Consider the following 25,661-nt stretch of genomic DNA (forward strand, 5'->3'; position numbering starts at 1 on the left):
TCAGGGAGTGAGGGAGATTGCTGCTATTTCAGGGAGTCTCCTGCAGAATGAGGGAGGGGAGGCAACTATGACTAAGCATAACTACACCAGTAAAGGACATAGAGATAAGTTCCAAGGTGGACAAAAAACTGCGGGATTTGGGCAGTTAAGTAAGAAAAGGATAAGCACATGAGGGAAGAGGGCCCTACTCGTGAGAGCTTACATTCTAAGGGGAGGGGTAGACAGACAGGGGTGACACAGATGGGGTACATAGAGAGCATGGAACAGAGGGTTAGGATGAGATATGGCTGGGTTTGGTGAAGAAGTGTGTCTTGAGAACCCGTTTGAAGTTTTGTAGAGAGGTGGAGAGTCTGAGGGGGAGAGGTAGAGAATTCCAGAAAAAGGGAGCAGCACATGCAAAATCTTGGAGGTAGAAGTGGGAGGAGGAAATCAGAAGGCAGGAGAGGCGGCGTGTATTAGCAGAGCGAAGAGGACGGGCGGGAGTGTAAGGGGAGATAAGGTCAGAGATGTAACTGGGAGAGGAGTGGGTGAGGGCTTTGTAAGTGAGTGTGAGAAGCTTGAACTGTATGCTGAAGGGGAAGGGGAGCCAGTGAAGGGCTAGTAAGAGAGGGGATGTGGCTGTAGTATGTTTGGTGAGGAAGATGAGCCGGGAAGCAGCCTTGAGGATAGATTGGAGTGGAGAGATGTATGAGTTAGGGATGCCAGTTAGGAGGAGATTACAGTAGTCCAGTCTGGAGATGACCAGTGAGTGGATAGGGGTCTTAGTGGCATCCTGGCTGAGAAATGGTCTGATCCTGAAAATATTTTTTAGATGATCAATGAAGTTAGATGCAGATCCAAGTATAGCATTATAAGGCACACCTTGAAAAAACCAAACGCTAGGTTGAAACGCATCGGTGAGGGGCTGAAAGGATACAGTGATTGACTGATGGACCATTGCTTCTTTGACCAGTATTTGTGAGAGACCCGGGTTATACTTCTCCCATAAGGTTGATGTTTCCATCTTGGCATTTAGTCCAGAGGTCTTTTTAGCTGGATTTTTTACATATTTTTGTCAACACGTCTTTTTATTGTGGAATAAATGTTAAGAAACTGTTTTTATTATATATGGACTATTGGTACAGTCATTTCCAAACATGCCACCTTGGTGTATCCACTAATAAGCCGGAAAAAGAAACCCTTATAGGCACGGCACCACTCTGTTGATGTAAGCATACAAGTGAGTATCTGTGATATTGTCTGTTTGCTGTGTTCATTATACGTGGATTCTTGAGACTAGTATAAAGATACCTTTATGTGTAATATACAGTTCCTTTACATGTAAGCATACATGTGAGTGCTGCTAGCTCCATTTTCACTAGCAGGTGACCCTATAAAAGTGTTAACCTCCACTCACCCCATAATTCTAAGGTTATCCTCTAGGGGATAAAAGTGTATTCATCTATGCGGAACTAATACTTTATTTTTTGCTTCTTGTGGCTCTACTCCGAAATTAACGAGGGGAGGTTTGGTGAGTCAAGGAGGACCAGAAAAGAAACCTTTATATACATATAAACATTGTCCTTTATGTAAGCAAACATGTGAGCATCCTTGGTGTATCGTTTGGTATTGGTGATGGAATGGAAGGAATAGTATAAAAAGGAACCTTGATGAGCATATCATCAATAGGCTTCATGTAAGAATAGTGTGAGCACACACTCAGTATCTACCATGAAGGTGAACCCATAGAATTGTTCCTCACGAAGTGATCACTACACATATGGGGAGAGGATTAGGACCCCCTCAAAACATCCACATTTGCTGCTTATTCATTGTACATCAGGAACTGAGACTTTTTTTCTGGTTTTCTCTCTTTTTATACATTTGGACGCAAGGTGACACGTAAAAAATACATCATTGTCAGAGGACATTAGGACCACAATCCAGAACTGTATGAAGACTTTTTTTGGTATAATAAACCCCACTGTACATGTAGAGTGCTACTGGAAGTGTGAGCCAAAAACCTGTATGTCTTGTATTTCTGGATGTGATCGGTGACACATTCTTGTTCATATTCACTATAGCTGCTCTTAGGGCGTAGGGATTACCTCTTATTTTGTTGTTTGCCAGCATTATAAATAAGTTGACACATCGTCAGCCGTAACTCAGTCCTACACGTTTTATCGTAGCACATCCTCAGGGGTCAATGGGTATATCCCCAGCAAGACTAACATCAGAAATTGTGGGGCATGGGACTGACAAAATAGGCAGGCCTCAGACCTCTCCCTTTGTCCCTCCAGTATCCTCTCAACTCCTCCTGTGTCCCTCCAGCAGTCTCTCACCTCCCCGTGTCCCACTCCCTCCAGCAGCCTCTCACCTCCCCGTGTCCCACTCCCTCCAGCACCCTCTAACCTCCCCGTGTCCCACTCCCTCCAGCAGCCTCTCACCTCCCCGTGTCCCACTCCCTCCAGCAGCCTCTCACCTACCCATGTCCCACTCCCTCCAGCAGCCTCTCACCTCCCCGTGTCCCACTCTCTCCAGCAGCCTCTCACCTCCCCGTGTCCCACTCCCTCCAGCAACCTCTAACCTCCACGTGTCCCACTCCCTCCAGCAGCCTCTCACCTACCCATGTCCCACTCCCTCCAGCAGCCTCTCACCTCCCCGTGTCCCACTCCCTCCAGCAGCCTCACACCTCCTCGTGTCCCACTCCCTCCAGCAGCCTCTCACCCCCCGTGTCCCACTCCCTCCACCAGCCTCTCACCCCCCGTGTCCCACTCCCTCCAGCAGCATCTTAGCTCCCTATGTCACACTCCCTCCAGCAGCCTCTCACTTACCCATGTCCCACTCCCTCCAGCAGCCTCTCACCTACCCGTGTACCACTCCCTCCAGCAGCCTCTTATCTCCCCACGTCCCACTACCTCCAGCAGCCTCTTATCTCCAGCAGCATCTTACCACCCTCTGTCCATCCAGCAGCCTCTCACCTGCCCTTGTCTGTCTGGCAGCCTCTCATCTTTCCCTGTGTTCCACCAGCAGGGGTGTATTTGGCATCAGGCCTGTAGCTGGTTTTAGCAGGCGGATCAGCAGGAAGCCCTGAAGACACAGCAATGGTGGCATTTCGAATCTGGTCACAGGCTAATCGAAGATCGCTGGCAGGACTGACAAAATAGGCAGGGCCCCCCACCAACAGCCTCTCATCTCCCGCTTGGTCCTACCAGCAGCCTCTCACCACCCCCTGTGTCCCTCCAGCAGTCTCTCACTTCTCCATGTCCCACTCCCTCCAGCAGTCTCTCACCTCCCTGTGTACCACTCCCTCCAGCAGCCTCTCACCATTCCGTGTCCCACTCCCTCCAGCAGCCTCCCTGTGTTTCACTTCCTCCAGCAGGATCTTACCTCCCTCCTGTCCATCCAGCAGCTTCTCACCTCCCCCTGTCTGTCCAGCAGACTCTCATCTTTCCTTGTGTTCCACCAGCAGGGGTGGATTTGGCACCAGGCCTGTAGCTAGTTTTAGAAGGTGGACTAGCAGGAAGCACTGAACACACAGCAATGGTTGCATTTCGAATCTCGCACTGGTGGCGGACAATCGGAGCTCACCGGCTGGAATCAGTAGGCCCAGTGACAAATCCAAACTGCTGCCAACTGGGCCCCCTTCTCTGTCTGGTCCCGGGACTGCAGTACCTGCTGTCACCCCCTGATGGATGCCCTGATCCCCAGTATCAAAACTAAACTAGCAGCATAATTAACAGTATTTTTGATTCATATTTTATTAGGTTGGTTGATCTTATTTATAAATGATCTTATCTATAAATACAGACAGTACATGCCCTACCATCAGGGCCGTCTTCTTAACAGCAGTGTAGGCCCCTGGGCACAGCAATGCACTGGGCCCCCTACCTATCCTCCAGCGGTAGGGGTGCTATCAGCGGCAGCTTTGATGCCCCCCGGGTGGTAGGGGGTGTTCTATCTTCCGCTCAGCTTGTAGGAAATGGAGCAGTCATTTCTGCTAATTACTCCTTAACTGCACAGATGGGGCTTAACTGTAGAAGGGGGTATTGGGCTGAATAAAGAAGCCCTGTTACATGACTTCCAGGGTGGTAGGGGGTGTTTAATACATAGGGGGTGGATAGCGGAGTGGGATTAATATTTATAATTTTTCGGTGGGAGGGCAGCTTGCTTGACTGCAGATATCTCAAGTTCCTGAAAATATATTTCTTATCTTTGAATGGGATAAAATACTAGAGAGTCTCACCTTTCAGGAGGTTCTGGGGACTTGGGGATCAGAGTTCAGGAGCCAGCGAAAATCTAAAACTGCATATTAAGTGTGCGGAGCTGGAGCAGGGACCAGCTGCTTGAAGGTTGATATCTCTGGTTCTGGGCATAGTAGAGACAAGCTGCCAGTGTCCACCAAAAGGGGAGAGTCCCAGCTTTTGGATTATTCAGAGTCAGACAGCACCTGAGATATCTGTCTGGAAAGAGCAATTAACAGGCTTGGATGGGGACCACTGCTTTCAAGTCGGATATCTCCGGTTCCCCAGGGCTGATATTCAAAAATCTGGTACCCCTGGAAAGAGGGGACCCTCAGCTATCAGCCTAGGGCCCTTATACTCCTGGGGCCCTTAGGCAAGAGCCCATTGAGCCCATACGAAAAGACGGCCCTGCCTACCATTCTTCTGTAAAATATTAAACAATGGACACTCATTAGGAGAAATAACAATCTCTAATTAACAGAAACATTTTATAATCATTTATGCATATACAGTATACTGTATATGGTAAGATGCAGATTGAAGCTGCTATTAAAGAAATCCAACTTTGTCACAGAGTAGATGGTAAAAACTCACTTGATGACAACGGTTTTTATTGTGTGACATAGGGGTCTAATCAGACCTGGACGCAGCGTCCATCGGGTCTGGCCACAGTGCGCGTGTGTGTCCCTTTACCATGCAACCGCAGCTGCATGGTGATTGACAGCGGCAGCCATCAAGGTGGCATTGCCGCTGCATTTTGGGGGCATGGCCAGACAACACAGGACCGTTTTTGGGGCGGCTGATTGACATCACAAGCAGCCGCTCCGAGAAAAAAAATGATGCCGGGCCGCATGCCAGCCCAGCCAGGCTGCACAGACAGGGGTCAACCTCAAGTTGATGCGTCCGCCATCACGAGGTGGCGGCACACACATGCTGGGCGGCCTTTCCCTGTGCTGAGCGGCCCACAGCATGTGAGTAAATGGTCGCAGATCTTGCTGCGGGAAGCATGATTTGCAGGCATCTCTGAATAACTCTCATAATCAAGAACATAAAAAAATTAAACACAATTCTATCCTGCTTTTATATCCCAGTGTACTCGGCTTTTGTTATTGAAGTATTATTTATTAGCTTTTGTTATTAAATTATTGTAGATGAAATAACATGATTTAAAAAATGTAATTTTTTGTTCTGCTTGTTAAAAACTGATTGATTTCAATATAGCGCATTGTCCTTTATGCAGTGATATAGACACACAGGGGCTGGTGCAGTGTTGGTACCACAATGTGTGTAAACTATAGAATAGAAAAGTGCATGGAAAAATTGTGTATTTCCACACCTATGTAGAACATCTGGCAGTATATGTGCCTAGTTAAAGACATGCCATCATCAGTGTGTATTTACACTTGCTCTGCAGCCGGTGCAAAAGATAGACCTCCTAACCAACATATATGTGCAGCATTGCGGGTATGGATGAGCCTCATTTGTATGAACGCATCCTTACTGTACTTTGTCAATGTGAAAACGCCCCTTCCCACCCCTCCGCTACCGGTCATAAGGTTTGATATGTGCAAGTCGGGTGTTTCTGTGTTGATGTGTGTATGTGGGTGTTTGCTTTCAGAACATGTGCAGAGCGAAATCACGCAAGATAAGCTATGCAAACAGATGCAGTACTCACTCTGCAGCAGCACACCACAATTTGTCTGACGCATTCTCCCTGCCCTGTTGACCTTAAAATCTAGATTTAGATGTACAGAGAAATAGAGTTGTTTTGGCCAAGGTCACAAAGAGCTCACCTAGGGGCAAGGGTGCAGAGGGGCATGGGTTCCATTTGGGGGTCTGGGCCTGCCTGAGAAACACAACAAGGCTACAGACCTGTCACAGCCATGGAGGGTGTAAGGGGGAAATGTAACGCGGTAATGTTTGTATGCAATGCTGGAAGAGAGTCAGAAGGCACTGGAGAAAAGAGATGGTGGCCCTATATAATTCCTGTGGGAAGCAATTAGCTTCCCAACTAACTGGATCACGGCGGTCAATATACTGTCTACTGTCAGGTAGGGACTCAAGGAAATACAATTAGCAGGTAATAATAGTATTTAAAAACTTTTCATCCCTTCAAAATACTATAGTTTAATTCTTTGATGAAAATAATAGCATTTCCTTTGGCCTCCTCTTAGTACATAAAAAGGCAGTGTAGCTATTCCATACTATACCGTTTTTCTTAGCATCGTTCCAGTAGTCCTAGTGCATTAGGGGGGAGCGGTAAGGATCCCAATGGATCCCAGAGGTAAGTAGTGGGATTGCGGTTAGGCACTAGGGGGAGGGCTCGGGTTAGTCTGCGGGGTGGGAGGATGGTAAGGTTTGGCTGCAGGGGGGGACTCAAGGTCAGGCTTTGGGGGGGGAAGGTGACAGTTAGGGTTAGGCTTGAAGGTGACAGAAGGTGAAGGTTAGGCTTGACTGCGGGAGGGCAGGAGTTAGGAGTAGGGGTAGGGTAAAAATACTTACCGTGATCCATCAGGATGTCGGTGTGTTTTGACTGACAAGGTACCAACTACTGGAATTTCGTACCCAACCCCATAAGAAGGCAGAGTGGCTTTCCCTTGCTACTTTTCTTTGACAATTGTCAATGTAAACACAGTAAAATAAACGCAGAACAGTCTTCCATTATGTCAGTGTTGATTATATTATACAAACAATTGTCATATGGCAGTAGAACACTGATTTAATTAACCCCCGTCCCTGGAAGACTTGTTATTAGTTGGATGGATATTGTTATACACTGTGAAAGCCTTAGAGTTTTTTCCCCCATGATTTTACTCTTCTTTGTAACAGTGTCCAGAAAGCAGAACAATATGCCTCGCTCCAGTCAGGCTGAATGGCCGTCCAATTCTTGGTTTGCAGAAAGCCAACATATTCTGTATTGTCAGAGTCCTCCACTGGTAAAGAAGGTAATAATATGTTGTCATCAATGTTGGTCCAATGATTCATTTAACTCATGTCCTCATACCAGCAACAAAGTGTCACTTTTTTGTAGACCGAAGCGTTCTTTGTAGGTATTGAAAAGCTCTTGTAGACCGTCAATGTACAGCGCATGATATGCATCCACCTGCTGCTCAGAAGGGTTCTCCATCCTAGGTACAGGAATGGGTTTTCCAACTGAAAAGAAAGAAAAACGTTCAGCGGAGGACAGTAATACACTGAGCTTTGTTGTTGCTTAATATCAGGATTCTATCCCCCAGGAGACACACCTTGTTGTGATGGGCCCAATCTGCTTTCACAGGAAATGTTTATCTAATATTACTGGCAGGATGAGCTAAGGGAATGAATCTCAATTGTATTACTGTATATTTAGCTGTGATAAAACCACTATAATACGTCAATTCTAAACTTAATAAAGAGAAATCCAAATGCTAGTCACATATAATTGTCATTTTGACCTTGCATATTAAAAGGTTATACACTGTATAAAGGGCGGTCACTGTCTGTTCCCATGATATGCAATTGGACTATGTCAAACCACTACTGTTTTACATTCTGGTCCATGTTATCTCTAAAGTTTCAAGTTCAAATATATATATATATATATATATATATATATAAAACACAAGGATTGAAAAACTATAATAATTTAAATAATAATAATAATAATAATTGTATTTATATAGCGCTCTTTCTCCAATGGGACTCAAGGCGCTTAACAGATACATAGCATAATATAGTACAGAAAATAATGAAGTACAGAACAGCTTTTCATAAAATACAGAAGCATGAAGATACTATAGGGACATTATGGAAATGCTTGAGTAGACAGGAAAGTCTTGAGTCTACTTTTGAAAGATTCTATAGTTGGAGCCTCTCGCACTGTGCGGGGAAGTGAGTTCCATAGAGTCGGAGCCACATGACTAAATAATGGTCTTACTGAAGTGTGTGGCCAGAAGCGGTACTACTTGGGCTGACTTCAAACATTAGAGTATTGAAAACATAGGTGCTCTTTGCCAGTGGTGTGAGAATTGAGCTCTCTTGTCTAAATACCAAAACAATAGATATCCATGTCTTGTTTTGAAGTGACCATACCATAGCGGTTGGTGAAGGCAAACACCTGGTGGAGAGTGCTTCCGATATACCTGTCTGATGGAAAGTATGTCCTTTAAGACAGGAAGTCTATGGAGAAATGTTTGACCAGGATCCTAGTCTTCTGAATTTTGTTTAGTTTTTAAAGGCCTGATTCAATGGAAGTCAGCCACAAAGGTTTGTGCATTTGTGCATTTTCACTCATATGCAGTGTTGTACACATGGTTGAAGTCCACCGACCCCCTATGCATCCGCTACTCATTATCATCATTATCAGTACGAACCTTCATCAAATGCTATGTCTGAAAAAGGTGAATTTATGTATCTGCCCAACCCTGCATAGGCCATATTGATAGAACACACCAATACTGAATTTTGCCTACTTGAGACTTATTAAGCCTCCTTAGTTACAAGAGGTGATTCAAGTGCAATGCATATGGCTCTGCAGAATTGTGTAAGCTTGGCTCTGGAGCATGCACAGTGCAGAAACAAGCAAGCAGTTGTGCAATCAGCTCAGCAATAGGCCTTATGTCTCCATATGATTGTTGCCAGTCACACATTTGTAGAACGCGTTTCACAGTTTATGTCTATAGTTTGTTTATAAGGGAGCAAGGTGGAAGAACGTGTCTGGTCCTGAAGATCCTTTACAGCTATTTAGTAAATTTATATTTGCATTTCCTGTAAAAGTATGCATCCTAATGAGTGCAATACCACATGCCAGATAGGCATCTACACATTAATAAACAGCAATGGACATACCATGCACTATTATAGGAGACCTTAAGGCCCGTACACACTGGTCGATATATCGGCTGTTCTCTTGAACGGCCGATATATCGCGGGACCGTCGGCCAGTGTGTACGGCCGATACGTCTGTGAACTCCGTCGTTCACAGATGTATCGCGTCGGCCGCGCAGCACAGCCGACGGCCAATATATCTAACGATATATTGGCGCGTCGCTGTGTGTGTACGGGGCGGTCGTCCGACCGCCCGTACACATGCTGCGGCGGCCGGCGGTGATTGACAGGTGAACTGGGCGGGCGCCCGCCCAGTTCATGACGTCAGTCCCCCGACGGATCGGGCAGTGTGTATGCACAGCACACTGCCTGATCCGTACATAGATATATCTGCAGATCAATTTATCTGCAGATATATCTATTAGTGTGTACCCACCTTTAAGTAGCATATAATGTTCTATCAGTCCTAGTCACCGTTTAGCAAATTCCATCCAAATTATATTTTAAGCATGAATGGATTAGGAATCACATCCTTCTAAATGGGCCTATACAATGTCATTAGCATTGAGAAGACCTATGTGATTCTCTACAGTCTTTAGTTGTGGGTTTAGGTTAGAGTAAACAATGGGGTTATAATTAAAGCTAGCAGCCCATTTAGTCTCATTTGTTAAATCTTTCCCACAAGATTCATTTCTTTAACAGAACCATAGTGAAATAAAAGTGTGTAGAGTGTTTCCGTACATTGGGGGTCATTCCGAGTTGTTAGCTCGGTATTTTTTTCTCGCAACGGAGCGATTAGTCGCTAATGCGCATGCGCAATGTCCACAGTGCGACTGCGCCAAGTAAATTTGCTATGTAGTTAGGTATTTTACTCACGGCATTACAAGGTTTTTTCTTCGTTCTGGTGATCGTAAATTCGTAATGTGATTGACAGGAAGTGGGTGTTTCTGGGCGGAAACAGGCCGTTTTATGGGAGTGTGTGAAAAAACGCTACCGTTTCTGGGGAAAACGCGGGAGTGGCTGAAGAAACGGAGGAGTGTCTGGGCGAACGCTGGGTGTGTTTGTGACGTCAAACCAGGAACGACAAGCACTGAACTGATCGCAGATGCCGAGTAAGTGTGGAGCTACTCAGAAACTGCTAATAAGTGTCTATTCGCAATTTTGCTAATCTTTCGTTCGCAATTTTGATAAGCTAAGATTCACTCCCAGTAGGCGGCGGCTTAGCGAGTGCAAAGCTGCTAAAAGCAGCTTGCGAGCGAACAACTCGGAATGACCCCCATTGGGCCTGCTTCAGAGTGGTACGGTATTGCACAGCCGCAGGGAAGTGGCTGTTCAATACCGTATAACTAACATGCTAATGCAGTAGGAGGTGTCTGGTGTAAATAGACACCTCCTGTCTGCTTCTGTGATATATTGTTGCATCTCAAGATGCACCATCAGATCACTCTGCGGGATCATTGATCATCTAGGTACCCTTCAGGTTACTCAGATTTCCGTTTTGGATCCGCAGCCGAGGTCAGAAAATCTGCGTTGCCAGACACAGACACTGACTTCGGCACTCCCACAAAATGGATGCAACATGCCTCAGTTTTGGGGAATGGACCCAGTCGCTGCCCTTCCCCACCTCCAAATGCCCTCAGCCTGTCAATCAGGCTGGAACATAGGGAGCACTGTGTGCGAGGACATGCACCAGATGGGTGTTGCACATGCTCAGTGCCCCACCATCGGACTTGTACACTAACCATCGGGTTAGTGTACAAGTCTGAATCAGGCCCACTCTGTGCCTGTGCCTGATACACAAAGCAGTTATACAGCACACGAGACGTCCTACCAGATAGTACTTTGTCATATAACAGTGTGCTAAACGTCTCTATTTTCCCCACTCTCTTCACACACTGGAGGAAGAATTACTGTATCAGACGTTTCTTCAGTGGGGATGGTGGTGGGAGGGAGGGGAGAGGAGAAGGGGGTAGAATGGACCACATAAAAACACCCATGGCTGCTCACTGAGGGCGACATTTACTACGCAGTGATAAGAGCGGAGAAGTGAGCCAGTGGAGAAGTGCCCATGGCAACCAATCAGCACTTAAGTAACATCTATAATTTGCATACTATAAAATTATACAGAGCTGCTGATTGGTTGCAGGGCCGTTTCTTGGGGCAGGCGAGCAGTGCAACCGCACTGGGCGCCCGCCGCGGCACTAACTGCGGCTCCCTGCTTCCCCCTCCTATTTCTCCCCGAGTAACCCGCTTGGGGGGCGGAGTTTCACGGAATGACGCATTTGCGTCTTTACGTCACGACGCAACCCTGTCACTCCGCGAAACTCCCCCCCCCCCCGCGAGCGGAGTACAGCGGGGGATCCAAGTTAGGCAGAGGGAAAGGCCGGCGCGAGGAGCGACTGGTGAGGCGGGCCGAAGAGCGGTAATCGCCTCTGTAAGTATTCTCTCTCTCTCTCTTTCTCTCAATGTGTAAAATGGGGACACCTGCCGTAATGTGTGAAATGGGGACTCTTGCCTGCCGTAGTGTGTAAAATGGGGCCTCTTGCCTGCCGTAGTGTGGGGATTTAATGTATCAAGGGCATTGTGGTGTGTGGCATAATATGGTGCAGGGGGCATTACTGTGTGGGGCTTAATATGGTAGAATTTTTTTTTCCTGTGGTGGTCGTGATTTGTTGGTACAGGGTCAAAAACTGGATTGTAAGGTAGTCTTTTCAGACGAGGCCATGCCCATTTAAATGAGGCCACACCCATTTAGATGAGGCCACGCCCCCTTGCCGGGTGCACGCGCAAGTTTTTTTTTTATCTAGGTGTGTGGGGGGGGGGGGGGGGGGGGGCACTTTTTTTATGTCATGGGGGGGCGCATTTTTAAATCTCGCACTGGGAGCCAAATTGGCTAGAAACAGCCCTGATTGGTTGATGGGGCAACTTCTCCACTGGCTCACTTCTCAGCTCTTATCACTGCTTAGTAAATGTCCCCCTAAGGGCCTATGGGTAAAATGGGTGTTTCTGGGTGTCACCTGGGTAACTACCTTGCACTTATGGGAATGTCATGGGCATGTGGCCAGAGTTCTGTGCTATTACGTGGTGTGCATGTGACAAAGGGACGCCGGTGTCTAACAGATATATTGCACCCAGCAATGGGTGGATGTAAGTACCAATGATGACAACTGCGTCTGCGGATGGAAAATCAGTGGTCAGTGCGACTATGCCTGAAGCTGCGTGAACACTCGCATTAGCATAATATAGTGAATCTGGCTGTTATGGTTGTCTGCACTTGCGTCCGCTTTACATGCAACTCAGAATAGGCCCTTAATGTTATGGCCATAGTGCCTTTAAAAGATGAAGATGAGGGTATTAGTGCTGGAGAGGGTGCAGGGTTACATTGGTTATAGGGAAGAATAGAGGAATAGGAGGGAAAAAAGTGACCAGAAGCATTTTGGATTATTTCAGATTTTGGAATAAAAAGCCGATCTTGTATTCCAAAGAGAGCGCATCCGGAACATAGGAGTCAATATGTGGCGCATAGTCAGCACTGGGTCCCGGATCAGGGAGGCCGCCATGAGCCGCTGATGGTACGTGGCAGCTTGACTGGGGAGCGGAAGTAGGGAAAGCTGGAGAGAGACCATTTTGAAGAACGGTGCAGGGTGCCACTCCTGCCCCACCGCCAAATGCCGCAGTCATGCTGCAGCTGATAGGGGGCTGATTCAGAGATGGATGCATATCACTGCATATTATGCAGCCAGATCTGCGTCCATCTCCTCACATGCTGGGGGGCCGCCCAGCACAGGGCAAAGCCACCCAGCATGAGTGACGGCCACCTCATGATGGGTCCGCAATTACATTGCGGATGCACCGAATTGAGGTTAACCCTGCCAGGAGTTCCGCCGACATATTTTTAATCAGAGCAGCTGCATGTGACCTCACGAAGCTGCCCCAAAATAACTCCCGGCCCGCCCCTGTTTGGCCCGCCACACCCACCCCAACGCTGTGTCGCCGCCCAACAAATGCCTGCAGATGTCAATCACATTGCGGCCGCTTCCTTCCAGGATGCGCCCACAGTGTGTAAGGTTGCGCATGCGCACTGCGGCCAGTGCACACGTGCAGACCATCCGAATGCAGCTGCTGCATACAGACGCATGGCTGTGTTCAGGTCTGAATGACCCCCTTAGAGCGAAATCACAAGACCTCTTCTGAAGATGCTCAGACCCCCAAACAGCATAATTGTACACAAATCACTGGAATTGCATACAAATATCAGTTAGGCCCAGTGTAAGGTATAAAACAATTGTATTCTATTAACCTAAGTGTGTTCAGTGTGTGAAATGGTTCTGTGAAATATATCAAAATGGCTGACATGCTGTGTCCTGTATGGGACCTGTTTGCAGGGATGAAGGAGGGATAGTTTCTGGACCTCTTTGAGGCTCAAGGAATCAAAATAACAATCTTGGACCAACCATAAAAGATTGTGTTATTATGCTTTAGTCCCAAATAACCAGTCCTGCTTTTCAGTCCATATCAAGAAATATAAATCTCAAAGAGGTTATGAAAGAGGTTAGTGAGATGTCCCAAGATTCAAACGTTTGTTACATGACTTGTTTCACAGCAGAGTCCTAGCCTATTGCGTAAGTTAGTGAATTTTGTTTTTCTTTTCTTTTTTTCATCATAAGAATACTATTTGCATATATAAATCCTGACCCTTGGCCAACATTCCTGGGTGACCATATCATACAGCCCATAAGACCTTTTGCAATATGGTGGACCATTATGCAATAAGTAGCATCTATCCTTGTGTATCAATGCCTGTTTCCCTATACTGTAGATTGTATGCTTGCGAGCAGGGCCTTCCTACCTCTATGTCTGTCTGTTTTTACCCAGTTTTGTTATATTACTGTTGTTCCAATTGTAAAGCACAATGGAATATGCCGCACTGTATAAGAAACTGTTAATCTCATACCCCTTTTCCATCTAATTACGCGGGTCGCAGCCGGGAGCCTGGCACGGGTGCTACCCGGCTGCGACCCGCGTCAGCCCCCTTTCCATCTGCCGTTTCCAACCCGGCATATTGCTGGGTTGGTGATGTTGTCAGTGACGCAGCGGGGGCGACGCTGGGAGATCACATGATCTCCCAGCGCCGCCCTCCCATACAGTGTGAACGGGAGCCGTGTCGCTTCCATTTACACTCCACAGCTTACCGGGCTGAACCCGTGTTCAACCCTGCAAGCTACCCGAGTTGGAATACCAGGTCAATCGACTCGGATTATTCCAACTCAGCCCTTTTACACCAGCCAGCAACATGGATTATGCGTGTTCATGTGCAATAACCCGTGTTGTATGCTGGCTGGTGGAAAAGGGGCATTAGTGTGGTATCTGCAGTTTTTTTCATGAACCTTTATAAATTATTATGGTCATTGTTTGAATAATAACAATTGTGGTACAGTATTTGTCAGGGGAAAGCAAGGACTCCAAATCCCTTCCTTCTTGGTGGCAGCTTAGGTGGTCATTCCGAGTTGTTCGCTCGCAAGCTGCTTTTAGCAGCTTTGCACACGCTAAGCCGCCGCCTACTGGGAGTGAATCTTAGCTTATCAAAATTGCGAACGAAAGATTCGCAATATTGCGAAAAGACTTCTCTGTGCAGTTTCTGAGTAGCTCGAGACTTACTCTTCCAGTGCGATCAGTTCAGTGCTTGTCGTTCCTGGTTTGACGTCACAAACACACCCAGCGTTCGCCCAGACACTCCTCCGTTTCTCCAGCCACTCCCGCGTTTTTCCCAGAAACGGTAGCGTTTTTTCAAACACTCCCATAAAACGGCCAGTTTCCGCCCAGAAACATCCACTTCCTGTCAATCACACTCCGCTCTCCAGAACGAAGAAAAAACCTCGTAATGCCGTGAGTAAAATACCAATCTTCATAGCAAATTTACTTGGCGCAGTCGCAGTGCGAACATTGCGCATGCACAATTAGCGGAAAATCGCTGCGATGCGAAGAAAATTACCGAGCGAACAACTCGGAATGACCACCTTAGTCGTGTAATTACTGAGTGCTGATGTCATTATTAATCACAAACATTGACTTTAGATTGGAGCCAGCTGGGTTCGTGACACTACGGTTTTTGGAATATTTAATTTTTTTAAGAATAAGGGACATGGGAGACTCAACCTGTAATGTAGATAACACTGGCCATGGTGTAAGAAGGTGGTACTAACCCACGGTGTTGATAGCTCTCCGTAAGGGCATTATTCCTTTGGAAGTACTGGAGAAGATTCCTTGTCCAAAAAAGATGCAGGGAGCAAAACCAACCCACTGCTGGAATGATTCCTGGAGTTTCCTCTTCCAGCTTCCAGGTTCAAATTGATACTGATGAAATAACTCATTCTCCCCAAATGAATACACGGGAACCAACGATGCACTGTGAAACAAATACTTATAATGTTACTGTCTGCAGCTTGCACCTAAGGAAACACCATTCTGTTCAGGGCCCTCTGTAAGTTATGTCATTCTACCTATATGATCAGTCATGATTTCCGGGCATCCAACACTTGGAATTATTTCCAAAACTCAGAGCAGTTTCGAAACATTTAAACAATATAGATTTCTGATACAATTTAAATAGGAACAATAAAAGATATGTAGAGATCGCATGTATTACGAAAAGCATGTATTATTGCTATATAATACTATTTTACCTTATCATAATCTCCCTGTGCTTTTTCTGGTCAATGACAAAGTATCAGGGGAAATAAAAACTGCTAAATGAAACAATGCACACCTTCATCTATTTGGCCAATTGATGCTTTTGACAAGAGATCACATAATCATAGAAACCTTCAGCTAGATCACCTGATCATAGAAACCTTCAGCCAAATCTTTTGATCATATATATTATACCTTCAGCCAGATCACGTTCTTACAAACTTTCAACCAGATCACATGTTCATACAAAGCTTCAACCAGATCACATGTTCATACAAACCTTTAGCCAGATCACATGTTCATACAAACCTTCAACCAGATCACATGTTCATACAAACCTTCAGCCAGATCACATGTTCATACAAACCTTTAGCCAGATCACATGTTCATACAAACCTTCAGCCAGATCACATGTTCATACAAACCTTTAGCCAGATCACATGTTCATACAAACCTTCAACCAGATCACATGTTAATACAAACCTTAAGCCGCTATTTCTGCTGCGGGGTACACTGGGCTCCACAAGTCTGGACAGTGGGGTGTAGAGTAGGATCTTGATCCGAGGCACCAACAGGCTCAAAGCTTTGACTGTTCCCAGAATGCACAGCGCCGCCTCCTATATAACCCCGCCTCCCAGCACAGGAGCTCAGTTTGTCAGTTGGTGCTGCAGTAAGCAGGCACTTAACAGAGGGGCTGCTCCAAGCAGCCCTGAGAAAAGCTTTTTATGAGGTAAAAAGTGAAGACTTCAAGGGCAGCAGCGGGGGTGGTCTTCAGTATGCCGACTGACGGGATCCCGGCGCACAGTATACCGGCGCCGGGATCCCGACAGCCGGCATACCGACACTTATTCTCCCTCGTGGGGGTCCACGACCCCCCTGGAGGGAGAATAAAATAGCGTGCCCGTAGCGTGGCGAGCGCAGCGCCACACTGTCTGTAAGCCGGCGGTCGGGCTCCCGGCGCCGGTATGCTGGTCGCCGGGAGCCCGACCACCGGCATACTATAGTGAACCCCAGCAGCGGTGGTAAATGTTTTGTGACATTCACTGCTGCAGCTCCAGCTCTCCCCAGCGGCGCTGTACACTCCCGAGCCCTGGTTGCCGGGTACCTACAGCGGAGTCTCCGGTTTACTTCACGTTAGGCACACACAGCTGGGGCTCTCCAGGATCGTGTGGCCGCGCTTCGGGAGGTGGTAAGTGGGTCCCGCTCGCGGGACCCGGTCTTTATCGCGATCCGGCGCGGTCACTGGGAGGCGGGCCGCGCGCGCTGACGGTGGACACTGTGGCAGTACAGGCGATCCCACTAGATCACCAGGGCATGGGCGCAGGTCAGGTTTTCTCTTAAAATCGATTTTAATATCGCCCACAGTACCCAGTGGTTTTGCCAGCAAGGGGGATAAGGCTTAGACCTGAAGCCCCTCCCCCAGCCCCAGGGCGCCATTTCTAGCAAGTGTTCCCGCCCTGGAGCTGCATCTCTGTCTTTCCTCACTCCCTGTCAGTGTCTGTGGCGCCATTACTCCTCAGCTCACTGTTCCTGGGACTACTTGGGCAAATCCTCCTATGTAAAGCCGCCTGGTTGTCAGCGCTGTGACTTTACATGACACTTAAGTATTCTACCTGCCTTTTTAGTAAGTGTTAGTAAGAAAAAGTGCATTTAGTCAGGGGTTTATAGTACAATTACCCTGCGATATACATCCAGTTTCTTACTGTGTAGTGTTATATCTATTGACTATATAGCTGTGTAAGCTAGTCCAGTGCAGTATTATTGTCTGTAATAACCTCTGCATTGTACAAACTGTGACTATTTGTGTGTGCATTGATAGCTGAGTGTTGTCCATCTCGTGTCTTTCACTCAACTTGCTATCCCTACATTCTATAACCTGAGGGGGCTTGGTGCGTCAGGTGTTATCTAATATAGGATTTTCACAAAGATATACTGTATTACGTATTTTTCTCTGTGATTTAGTCACCATATCTCTCCTTTATCTCTGCTGGTGCTGACTACACTGCGCAGGAGTTTGGGTTTAGGGATATAGTGCTGCTAATAATTGTACTGTGTTACCTCATACTGCAAGTTATATCATGTCTGCTTCTGAGGGTAACGGTTCTGGGGCGGAACACACTGCTGGTGTTGCTGAAGCCACAGGCACATATGGGGAGAATATAGCAGCTGTGGGCTCTGGTTCAGGGGGATCCTTGCCCCCCCCAGTGGGACTGTGGCAACAGAGGCACATACTGACCCTCCGTGGGCCGCTTTTTCCACGCTTCTGCATACGCTAGTTCATAAACTAACACCCCCTATGGGACCCCCAATGCCGGTACAACCGTATGTGGTTCCTGCAGCTAACCCGCCATGGGCTGACGATTTATCTGCTCAATTAAAGAAGTTGAACCAGTCCCTGACTACTAAAAAGTCTGACCAACGCTCGCCTAAGTCCAAGGGGTCCTCCAAGCGAGCACTCGTCTCCTCACAATCCACTGCTGTCACTGACACCTCGTCTGATGAAAACAGCACATACACTGACCCCACAGGTTCTGACTCAGATACGGCTGATGGGGAGGGTAGTTCACATGTGGATGTTCCTGATCTTTTGGAGGCTATTAAGTTAATTCTGCAGATTACGGATGATCCTGAGCCATCCGTTCCTCCTAAGAAACCAGATAGGTTCAAGCGTCAGAGGGTGATTAAACAAGTTTTACCTCACTCTGACCACCTAGTGGATATACGTCAGGAACCCTGGCAAAGCCCGGGTACGAAGTTTGTGCCTCAAAAGAAGATGCTGGCTCGCTATCCCCTTGCGCCAGAGCTGTTTAAGAATTGGGAAACGCCTCCTCCAGTAGACTCGCATGTGGCTAGGATGGTGGTTTCCTCAGCTCTACCTGTCACTACCGTCACGTCTCTAAAACAGCCTACGGATAAACGTGTGGAGGTTTGTCTAAAAGCGATTTACACCCTCACGGGTGCTGCACAAACGCCCACTATTGCAGCTACATGGGCGGCAGAGGCTATTGAAGCATGGGCCTTGGAGTTAGAAGTTGAAATCTCCTCTGACCATGCTAGACAATGCTTGTCATATATTGTCACTGCTTCTCGCTATATTAAAGAGGCGGCTTCTGATGCCGGTATCCTAGCAGCCAAGGCCTCTACTACGTCAGTCCTGGCTCACAGGATATTGTGGCTGAGATCCTGGTCTGTGGATCTGGACTCTAGAAAAACCGTGGAGGTACTCCCTTTCAAGGGGGATATTCTGTTTGGGGAGGACTTAAATAAGATAGTGGCTGACTTGGCTACTGCCAAAACTGCCTGTCTGCCTAATACAGCTCCTTCTGTGTCAAAGGCCAAAGGCACGTCCTTTCGCCCCTTTCGTCCTTCAGGTAAAGCAAAAGGTCAGGCGTACCATAAGCAGGCCCGCACTTCCAAACCTGGTAAGCTGAAGCCCAAAAGAGCCTGGGCTGCCTGTTTGCCAGCAGCCAAGACCGATAAGCCTGCCGCATGATGGGGCGGGCCTCCCCCTGGGGGATCCCAGGGTGGGGGCCCGGCTTCTAGGGTATACCCAGGAATGGTTGAAGACCACTTCAGATGCCTGGGTACGGGAAGTCGTCACTCGAGGCTACGCCATAGCCTTCAAAAACCGCCCCCCTAATCGATTTTGCCAGACAGACGTCCCGTCGGACCAGACAAAGGCAAACACTCTGCATTCGGTGGTACAGACCCTCCTGGATACAGGAGTCGTAGTACAGGTGCCTCTTGCTCAGAGGGGCCGGGGGTACTATTCTCCGCTGTTTCTAGTCCTGAAACCGAATGGGTCCTCCCGGTCCATTCTCAACCTCAAGGCACTGAACAAGTTTGTGAAGGTTTCTGGACATACAGGATGCTTACCTGCATATTCCTATAGCAGTATCACATCAACAAGACCTGAGGTTCGCTATTGGCAACCTCCATTACCAGTTTTGGGCGTTACCTTTTGGTTTAACAACGGCTCTGCGAGTCTTCACCAAAGTTATGGCGGTGATGACGGTGGTACTCCGCCGTCAAGGGGTCAGGATACTGCCGTATCTGGACGACTTGTTAATCCTGGCAAATTCCCCAGATCTTCTCCTGTGTCATCTGGATATGACGGTCCGGTTTCTACAAGCCCACGGGTGGCTCATCAACTGGAAGAAATCCTCCCTGGTCCCTGCTCAGAGCATGGTGCATCTGGGAGCGCTGTTGGACACTCACAACCAGAGGTTGTTCTTGTCTCAGGAGAAAGTCCTGAAACTTCAGGACAGGATTCGTTGCTTCCTTTCTCGTCCGCAAGTGTCGATACATTCGGCAACGCAGGTGCTGGGCCTCATGGTGTCAGCATTCAACATGGTGGAGTATGCTCAATTCTATTCTCGCCCCCTCCAGAAGCTGATTCTAGCCAAGTGGGATGGCCTGCCTCACCGGATCAGGTCTCAAATGATCTCTTTGACTCCGGAGGTCCGTCTGTCGCTGCTCTGGTGGCTCCAGGACCGACAATTGTGCAGAGGCTGTCCCTTCTGGATATCCAACTGGGTCCTGTTGACGACAGATGCCAGTCTAAGAGGTTGGGGCGCGGTGCTGGAGCAGCACTCCTTGCAGGGTCGGTGGATCAAGGAGGAATCTCTCCTCTCGATCAACATTCTGGAATTGCGGGCGGTCTTCAATGCGTTGAACCTAGCCCAGCATTTGATTCAGAACTGTCCTGTTCAAGTACAGTCGGACAACGCCACCACAGTGGCTTACATAAATCATCAAGGCAGCACTCGAAGCCGTTTGGCAATGAAGGAAGCCTCACGATTCTACGTTGGGCAGAACGCCATCTACCGGCAATATCGGCAATATTCATTCCGGGAGTCCTGAATTGGGAAGCAGACTTTTTCAGTCGTCAGGACGTGCATGCCAGCGAGTGGGGCCTCCATCCAAAAGTGTTTCAACTCCTCGTGGAAAGGTGGGGTCTTCCAGATGTGGATCTGATGGCGTCTCGACACAATCACAAGGTTCCGGTCTTCGGAGCAAGGAATCCTCAAGCAGCATTCGTGGATGCGCTGGCAGTGCCGTGGAGGTTTCGGCTGCCGTACGTGTTCCCTCCGGTGTCACTCCTGCCCAGGGTAATTCGGAAGTTCAAGCAAGAAAAAGGAAATCTGCTTCTCATAGCTCCGGGGTGGCCCAGACGGCACTGGTTCTCAGACCTGCAAGGCCTATCGTCAGAGCGTCCACTTCTACTTCCACAAAAATTGCGACTTTACCTGATGTTCATACTTTCACTCAGGGTGTGTTGCGTATCCAACCTCCCTATGTCCCGCCTGTGGCTCCTTGGGACTTGTCGGTGGTTTTGGAGGCGTTGCAGGAGCCTCCATTTGAACCTCTTGGTTTAGCTGACCTTAAGTGGCTTTCCCTTAAGGTGGTGTTCTTGCTGGCTATTGCCTCTGCTAGAAGAGTGTCGGATTTGGGTGCCTTGTCTTGTAGTTCACCATATCTGATTTTTCACCGTGACCGGGCGGTTCTTAGGACTCGTCCCGGATATTTACCTAAGGTGGTTTCTTCGTTCCACCTTAATCAGGAGATTGTGGTTCCAACTTTTGTCTCTCCTGATTTGTCTCCCAAAGAGCGGTTTTTGTATGTGGTACGGGCTCTCCGTATCTATGTGAAGAGAACTGCTTCTATTCGAAAATCTGATTCTCTCTTTGTTTTGTTTGGATTTCACAAACGTGGCTGGACTGCTCACAAGCAGACCCTGGCCAGGTGGATTAGAATGGTGATTGCGCATGCTTATGTGAAGGCTGGTCTGTCAGCTCCTGTTCACATTACGGCCCATTCTACTCGGTCTGTTGGACCTTCTTGGGCGGCCCAACGTGGTGCGACCCTTGATCAATTGTGCAAGGCGGCTACGTGGTCCTCTGGGAACACGTTCATAAGGTTCTATGCCTTCCCAGGATGCTTCCTTTGGACGCCGGGTTCTTGTGCCCGCTACAGTGCGTCCCCTCCCATAAGGAACTGCTTTAGGACATCCCCATTGTCCAGACTTGTGGAGCCCAGTGTACCCCGCAGCAGAAAACAAGTTTTATGGTAAGAACTTACCCTTGTTAAAACTCTTTCTGCGCGGTACACTGGGCTCCACAAGGCGCCCACCCTGACGCACTCAGCTTCTTTGGGTTGATATGGCATTAGCCGCTGACACTTCTCTTGTCGTGAGAGTGTGGTGTATGTGGCTACTAACCATTGTCGTCTCTTTTCCTGCTACTGCATTGGGCTGGTTAACTAAACTGAGCTCCTGTGCTGGGAGGCGGGGTGATATAGGAGGCGGCGCTGTGCATTCTGGGAACAGTCAAAGCTTTGAGCCTGTTGGTGCCTCGGATCAAGATCCTACTCTACACCCCATTGTCCAGACTTGTGGAGCCCAGTGTACCTCGCAGAAAGAGTGTTAACAAGGGTAAGTTCTTGCCATAAAACTCGTTATTTTAAATGCTCTGGTTTCTTTACATTTTGTAATGCCAGCATGATCAGTGCTTCAACTTGTAGCTTGTATCTCTTAAGAAGCTGGTTCACCGTTATGCATAAAAAAAGTTCTGTAGCAGCCATCCCTATTCCAATTGCCCTCCACCCATCAGCGCAACATGGTTTTGCAAATGGTACTATCTACGTGGATTTACTGTAGTCCTAAATTTAAGGGTAATAATACTTACCTTAATACTTACTTGTCCAATAAAGTGAGACTTATCTCTGGAGTCTGCACATTGAGTTTACCCTCCTGAGCTCTGCAAAGGCCCATGGAAGGAGCTGTTGTGGCTGGGCATCTGCAAAACCCCTCTTTTAGGCATGTTGATTTGCACTGTAACTATGGTGCTTCTGTAATCCCGATACAGGACTATGGGGGTCATTCCGAGTTGATCGCTAGATAAAAATGTTTGCTGCGCAGCAATTAAGTGAAAAAGCGGCACTACAGCACATGCGTATGCGGCGCAGTGCGCACGCACGACGTACTTTCACAACGGCCGCAGTATTTTTACACAAGGTCTAGCGAAGCTTTTCAGTCACAATGGCAGCCGCAGAGTGATTGACAGGAAAGGGGCGTTTCTGGGTTTTCAGGGAGTGTTAGAAAAAACGCCAGCGTGGGTGAGAGAACGCAGGGTGTGTTTGTGACGTCAAATCCGGAACTGAACAGTCTGAAGTGATCGCAAGCTAGGAGTAGGTCTGGAGCTACTCTGAAACTGCACAATTTTTTGGGGGGAATCGCTCTGCGATTCTTTCTTTCGCACTTCTGCTAAGCTAAGATACACTCCCAGAGGGTGGCGGCTTAGCGTTTGCACGACTGCTTAAAACAGCTAGCGAGCGAACAACTCAGAATGACCCCCTATGGGTGCCGTATTCTCCATAACAAAGTGTAGGGTGGGGGGAAGGGGCATGTGTCTGAGCTGGACTAATCGCAAGATTCCAGTAAAGCTTGGACCAGCCCTGAAGTGATGGGTTTTCTAATTAACAAAAAGCCCAAATTATGACTTACCCATTAGTGAGGGCTTTCCTGATAAACCCCTTTCGTTTCTTCAAGGTCAGTATATGCTTATTTCTAGAGCAGTTCAATGCCTCTGCTGCCCCACCCACAACAATGATTACAGCATTGCCAGAGCCGTGACAGGACAGAAGGTAGTCTATGGAGGAGTGGGTCACTGGGCACATTCCTGAAACATAAATCCATAGGAACAAATGAGGAATTAGTTGTACTTCAAATACTCCGCAGCTCCACATGCTTCCCCACTGCAAAGTAAAAATGGACCTATAAAAGCACCATCAGTGGGGTATTTATAATGGGTGGTGTGGCGGCCTTTTCCTGGAGATCTGCGCATGCACAGTAAAGAAGTCTTTGAAAATATAGTGCGGGCACCGTGTTCTTAGAGACCTGTGCATGTACAGTAGACTGTTGTTTTTGTGCCAGAGAGGAGGGGTCCTGCACAGAGCCTGCACACGGGCCCCTCTCCTCTCTTAACCACTTGCCTGGCATGGTCTCCTCAGATGCGACCATGCCTGCAAGTGTCTTATCTGACCAGGTCGCACAGGATGCGACCAGTCAGACAAACAGTGTTAGCAGCAGCAGGGAAGGGAAATATCCCTCCGCTGCTGCTGTCAGAGGGACCGGAAGCTCCCTCTGCCTCCCTGCACTCTACCCTACTGATTGCTGTGCTTCCGATCACTGCTAACCGGTCAGCACAACAGGACACCCCCCTCCAGTGGCTGCAGACAATAGCAACCGTTGGGGAGTGTAAATTAACCCCCCCCCCCCCCCCCCCCAAGCTGTCCCGGCTTTCAAACTAAAAGCCGCGATGGTCGCAATGTTTCCGATGCTCCAATCGATGTTTTGATGTTTGGAATAAAATTATATATATATATATATATATACACACACACACACATATATATATATATATATATATATATATATATTATTATTATTATTATTAATGTAAAAAAAATTTTTTTACTAAATTCATTTTGGATAGGGTTAAATTAATGTTCTTCACCTAATTCACTCATAAAAAAAACCCGACAATTTCGCAGCGATTTTTTAGGGGAAAAAATTGTCAGTTAAGTGGTTAAACCGCCCAGAGGACATCTAAATTTAGTGCAAAATGAAAGGCTCATATTATTCAAAGTTAGTTTCATGTTCTGCTGATATGTCAGTCTACACAAGACTAACATTACTGGTTTAGTGTGAATATAAGTACTACAGTAGTAGATTTAATTACGGGATACACATGGAAAATACACATTATAAATATTAAGAATTCTAGAATTGCATAACTTTCAAATGTACAGTATATCTCTACTTACTCTGTATACATACTTCAGTCAGGCAATATGGAGTTATAAAAAACACAATTCAACAAGTAAAACTAAAACCAATACAGCTAATACATCCTAAATAATATCACACCTGAGTTCTGGATGTATTCCAACAGACAGAGGCGGATTGGGCATATGGTTTACAGGGAAGATCCCCGGTGGGCCGACGCACCCAAGGGCCTGTTTTGTTTGAGGACATGTGGTCCTATAGACATAATGAATAAGATGCTAAATAATTTGCATATATGAAAATGACTTTGCCACTTAGCCTGTGATTGCAGATGATCTAGTGTATGCTCTCTCTGCCTGCTTGGCTAACATATAAGATTGAGTGAATAGTGATTGGGATACGGTTGGTGTAATAAGCAAGAAAATATATCTTTCTAAAGAATGATATAGTTTCCTAAATTCTGAAGGTGTATCATATAATGTGCTCATAATATTAATTTTAGTTCTTTTTAACGTCCCCCTTGATGCTGGACAAGCCCACTATCTGGAAAGTTTTGGGGGGAGGGTGCTGCTGCCATGGCCCATGGCTAGACCTTACACCTCTGGTGCTGCCCATGTCGGGCCACTAGTACAAATTTTTCCAGGACCGCTTTTTGTTCCCAATCCGCCCCTGCCAACAGATAATAAACATATATAATATGACCAGGTTCCCCAGAGATCTGCAGAAATCTGCCCTATACCATCTACTCCACAGAACTATTTACTTATGCTTTGTGGTTAGGAACCACAATCACAGCTAAGGTACACAGAAGTCATGCTATAATCACATTCTGCGCACTCTGAATGAGCTACAATGGTTAATTTACCTGCAGCCAGTAGGTAATCTCGGTATAAAGGCACCTTAAAATTCCCTGCTAAAGTGGTCAGATGTGGCTTTAAATTGGGGAACATGTGGGAAAATCCTGTACTGTCTGTGCCGAAATTACAGAATGCTCCCAAGCTCATGATCCCATGAGGATGGTATCCGAAGATATAATTATGTTTTGGGTCTATATCTGCAGCTTTGTGGAGCTGAAAGAGAGAAAATAACACAGTCAATACACTTCCACTTTGAACTATTTATTAAAACTACTAGTTAACATATAGTAATGTCAG

The 25,661-nt window shown here is 47.2% G+C and overlaps 1 protein-coding gene across 3 annotated transcripts in view; it reads right to left on the minus strand.

Annotated features, from left to right (window-relative positions):
• Positions 1-6,879: 6,879 nt before the first annotated feature.
• LOC134909229 (diacylglycerol O-acyltransferase 2-like) overlaps positions 6,880-25,661 on the minus strand; it is a 55,554-nt gene continuing 36,772 nt past the window's right edge. For all 3 annotated transcript variants that reach the window (XM_063915906.1, XM_063915904.1, XM_063915905.1), the window contains 4 exons: positions 25,373-25,577; positions 23,224-23,398; positions 15,233-15,435; positions 6,880-7,376 (listed from right to left, as the gene is read on the minus strand). In XM_063915906.1, the coding sequence (XP_063771976.1) occupies positions 7,222-7,376; positions 15,233-15,435; positions 23,224-23,398; positions 25,373-25,577 (738 nt within the window). In that variant the 3' untranslated portion in view covers positions 6,880-7,221. The remainder of the gene's footprint in view (positions 7,377-15,232; positions 15,436-23,223; positions 23,399-25,372; positions 25,578-25,661) is intronic.

This window comes from Pseudophryne corroboree, chromosome 4 (assembly GCF_028390025.1).
Source record: "Pseudophryne corroboree isolate aPseCor3 chromosome 4, aPseCor3.hap2, whole genome shotgun sequence".
Lineage (NCBI taxonomy): Eukaryota > Metazoa > Chordata > Amphibia > Anura > Myobatrachidae > Pseudophryne > Pseudophryne corroboree.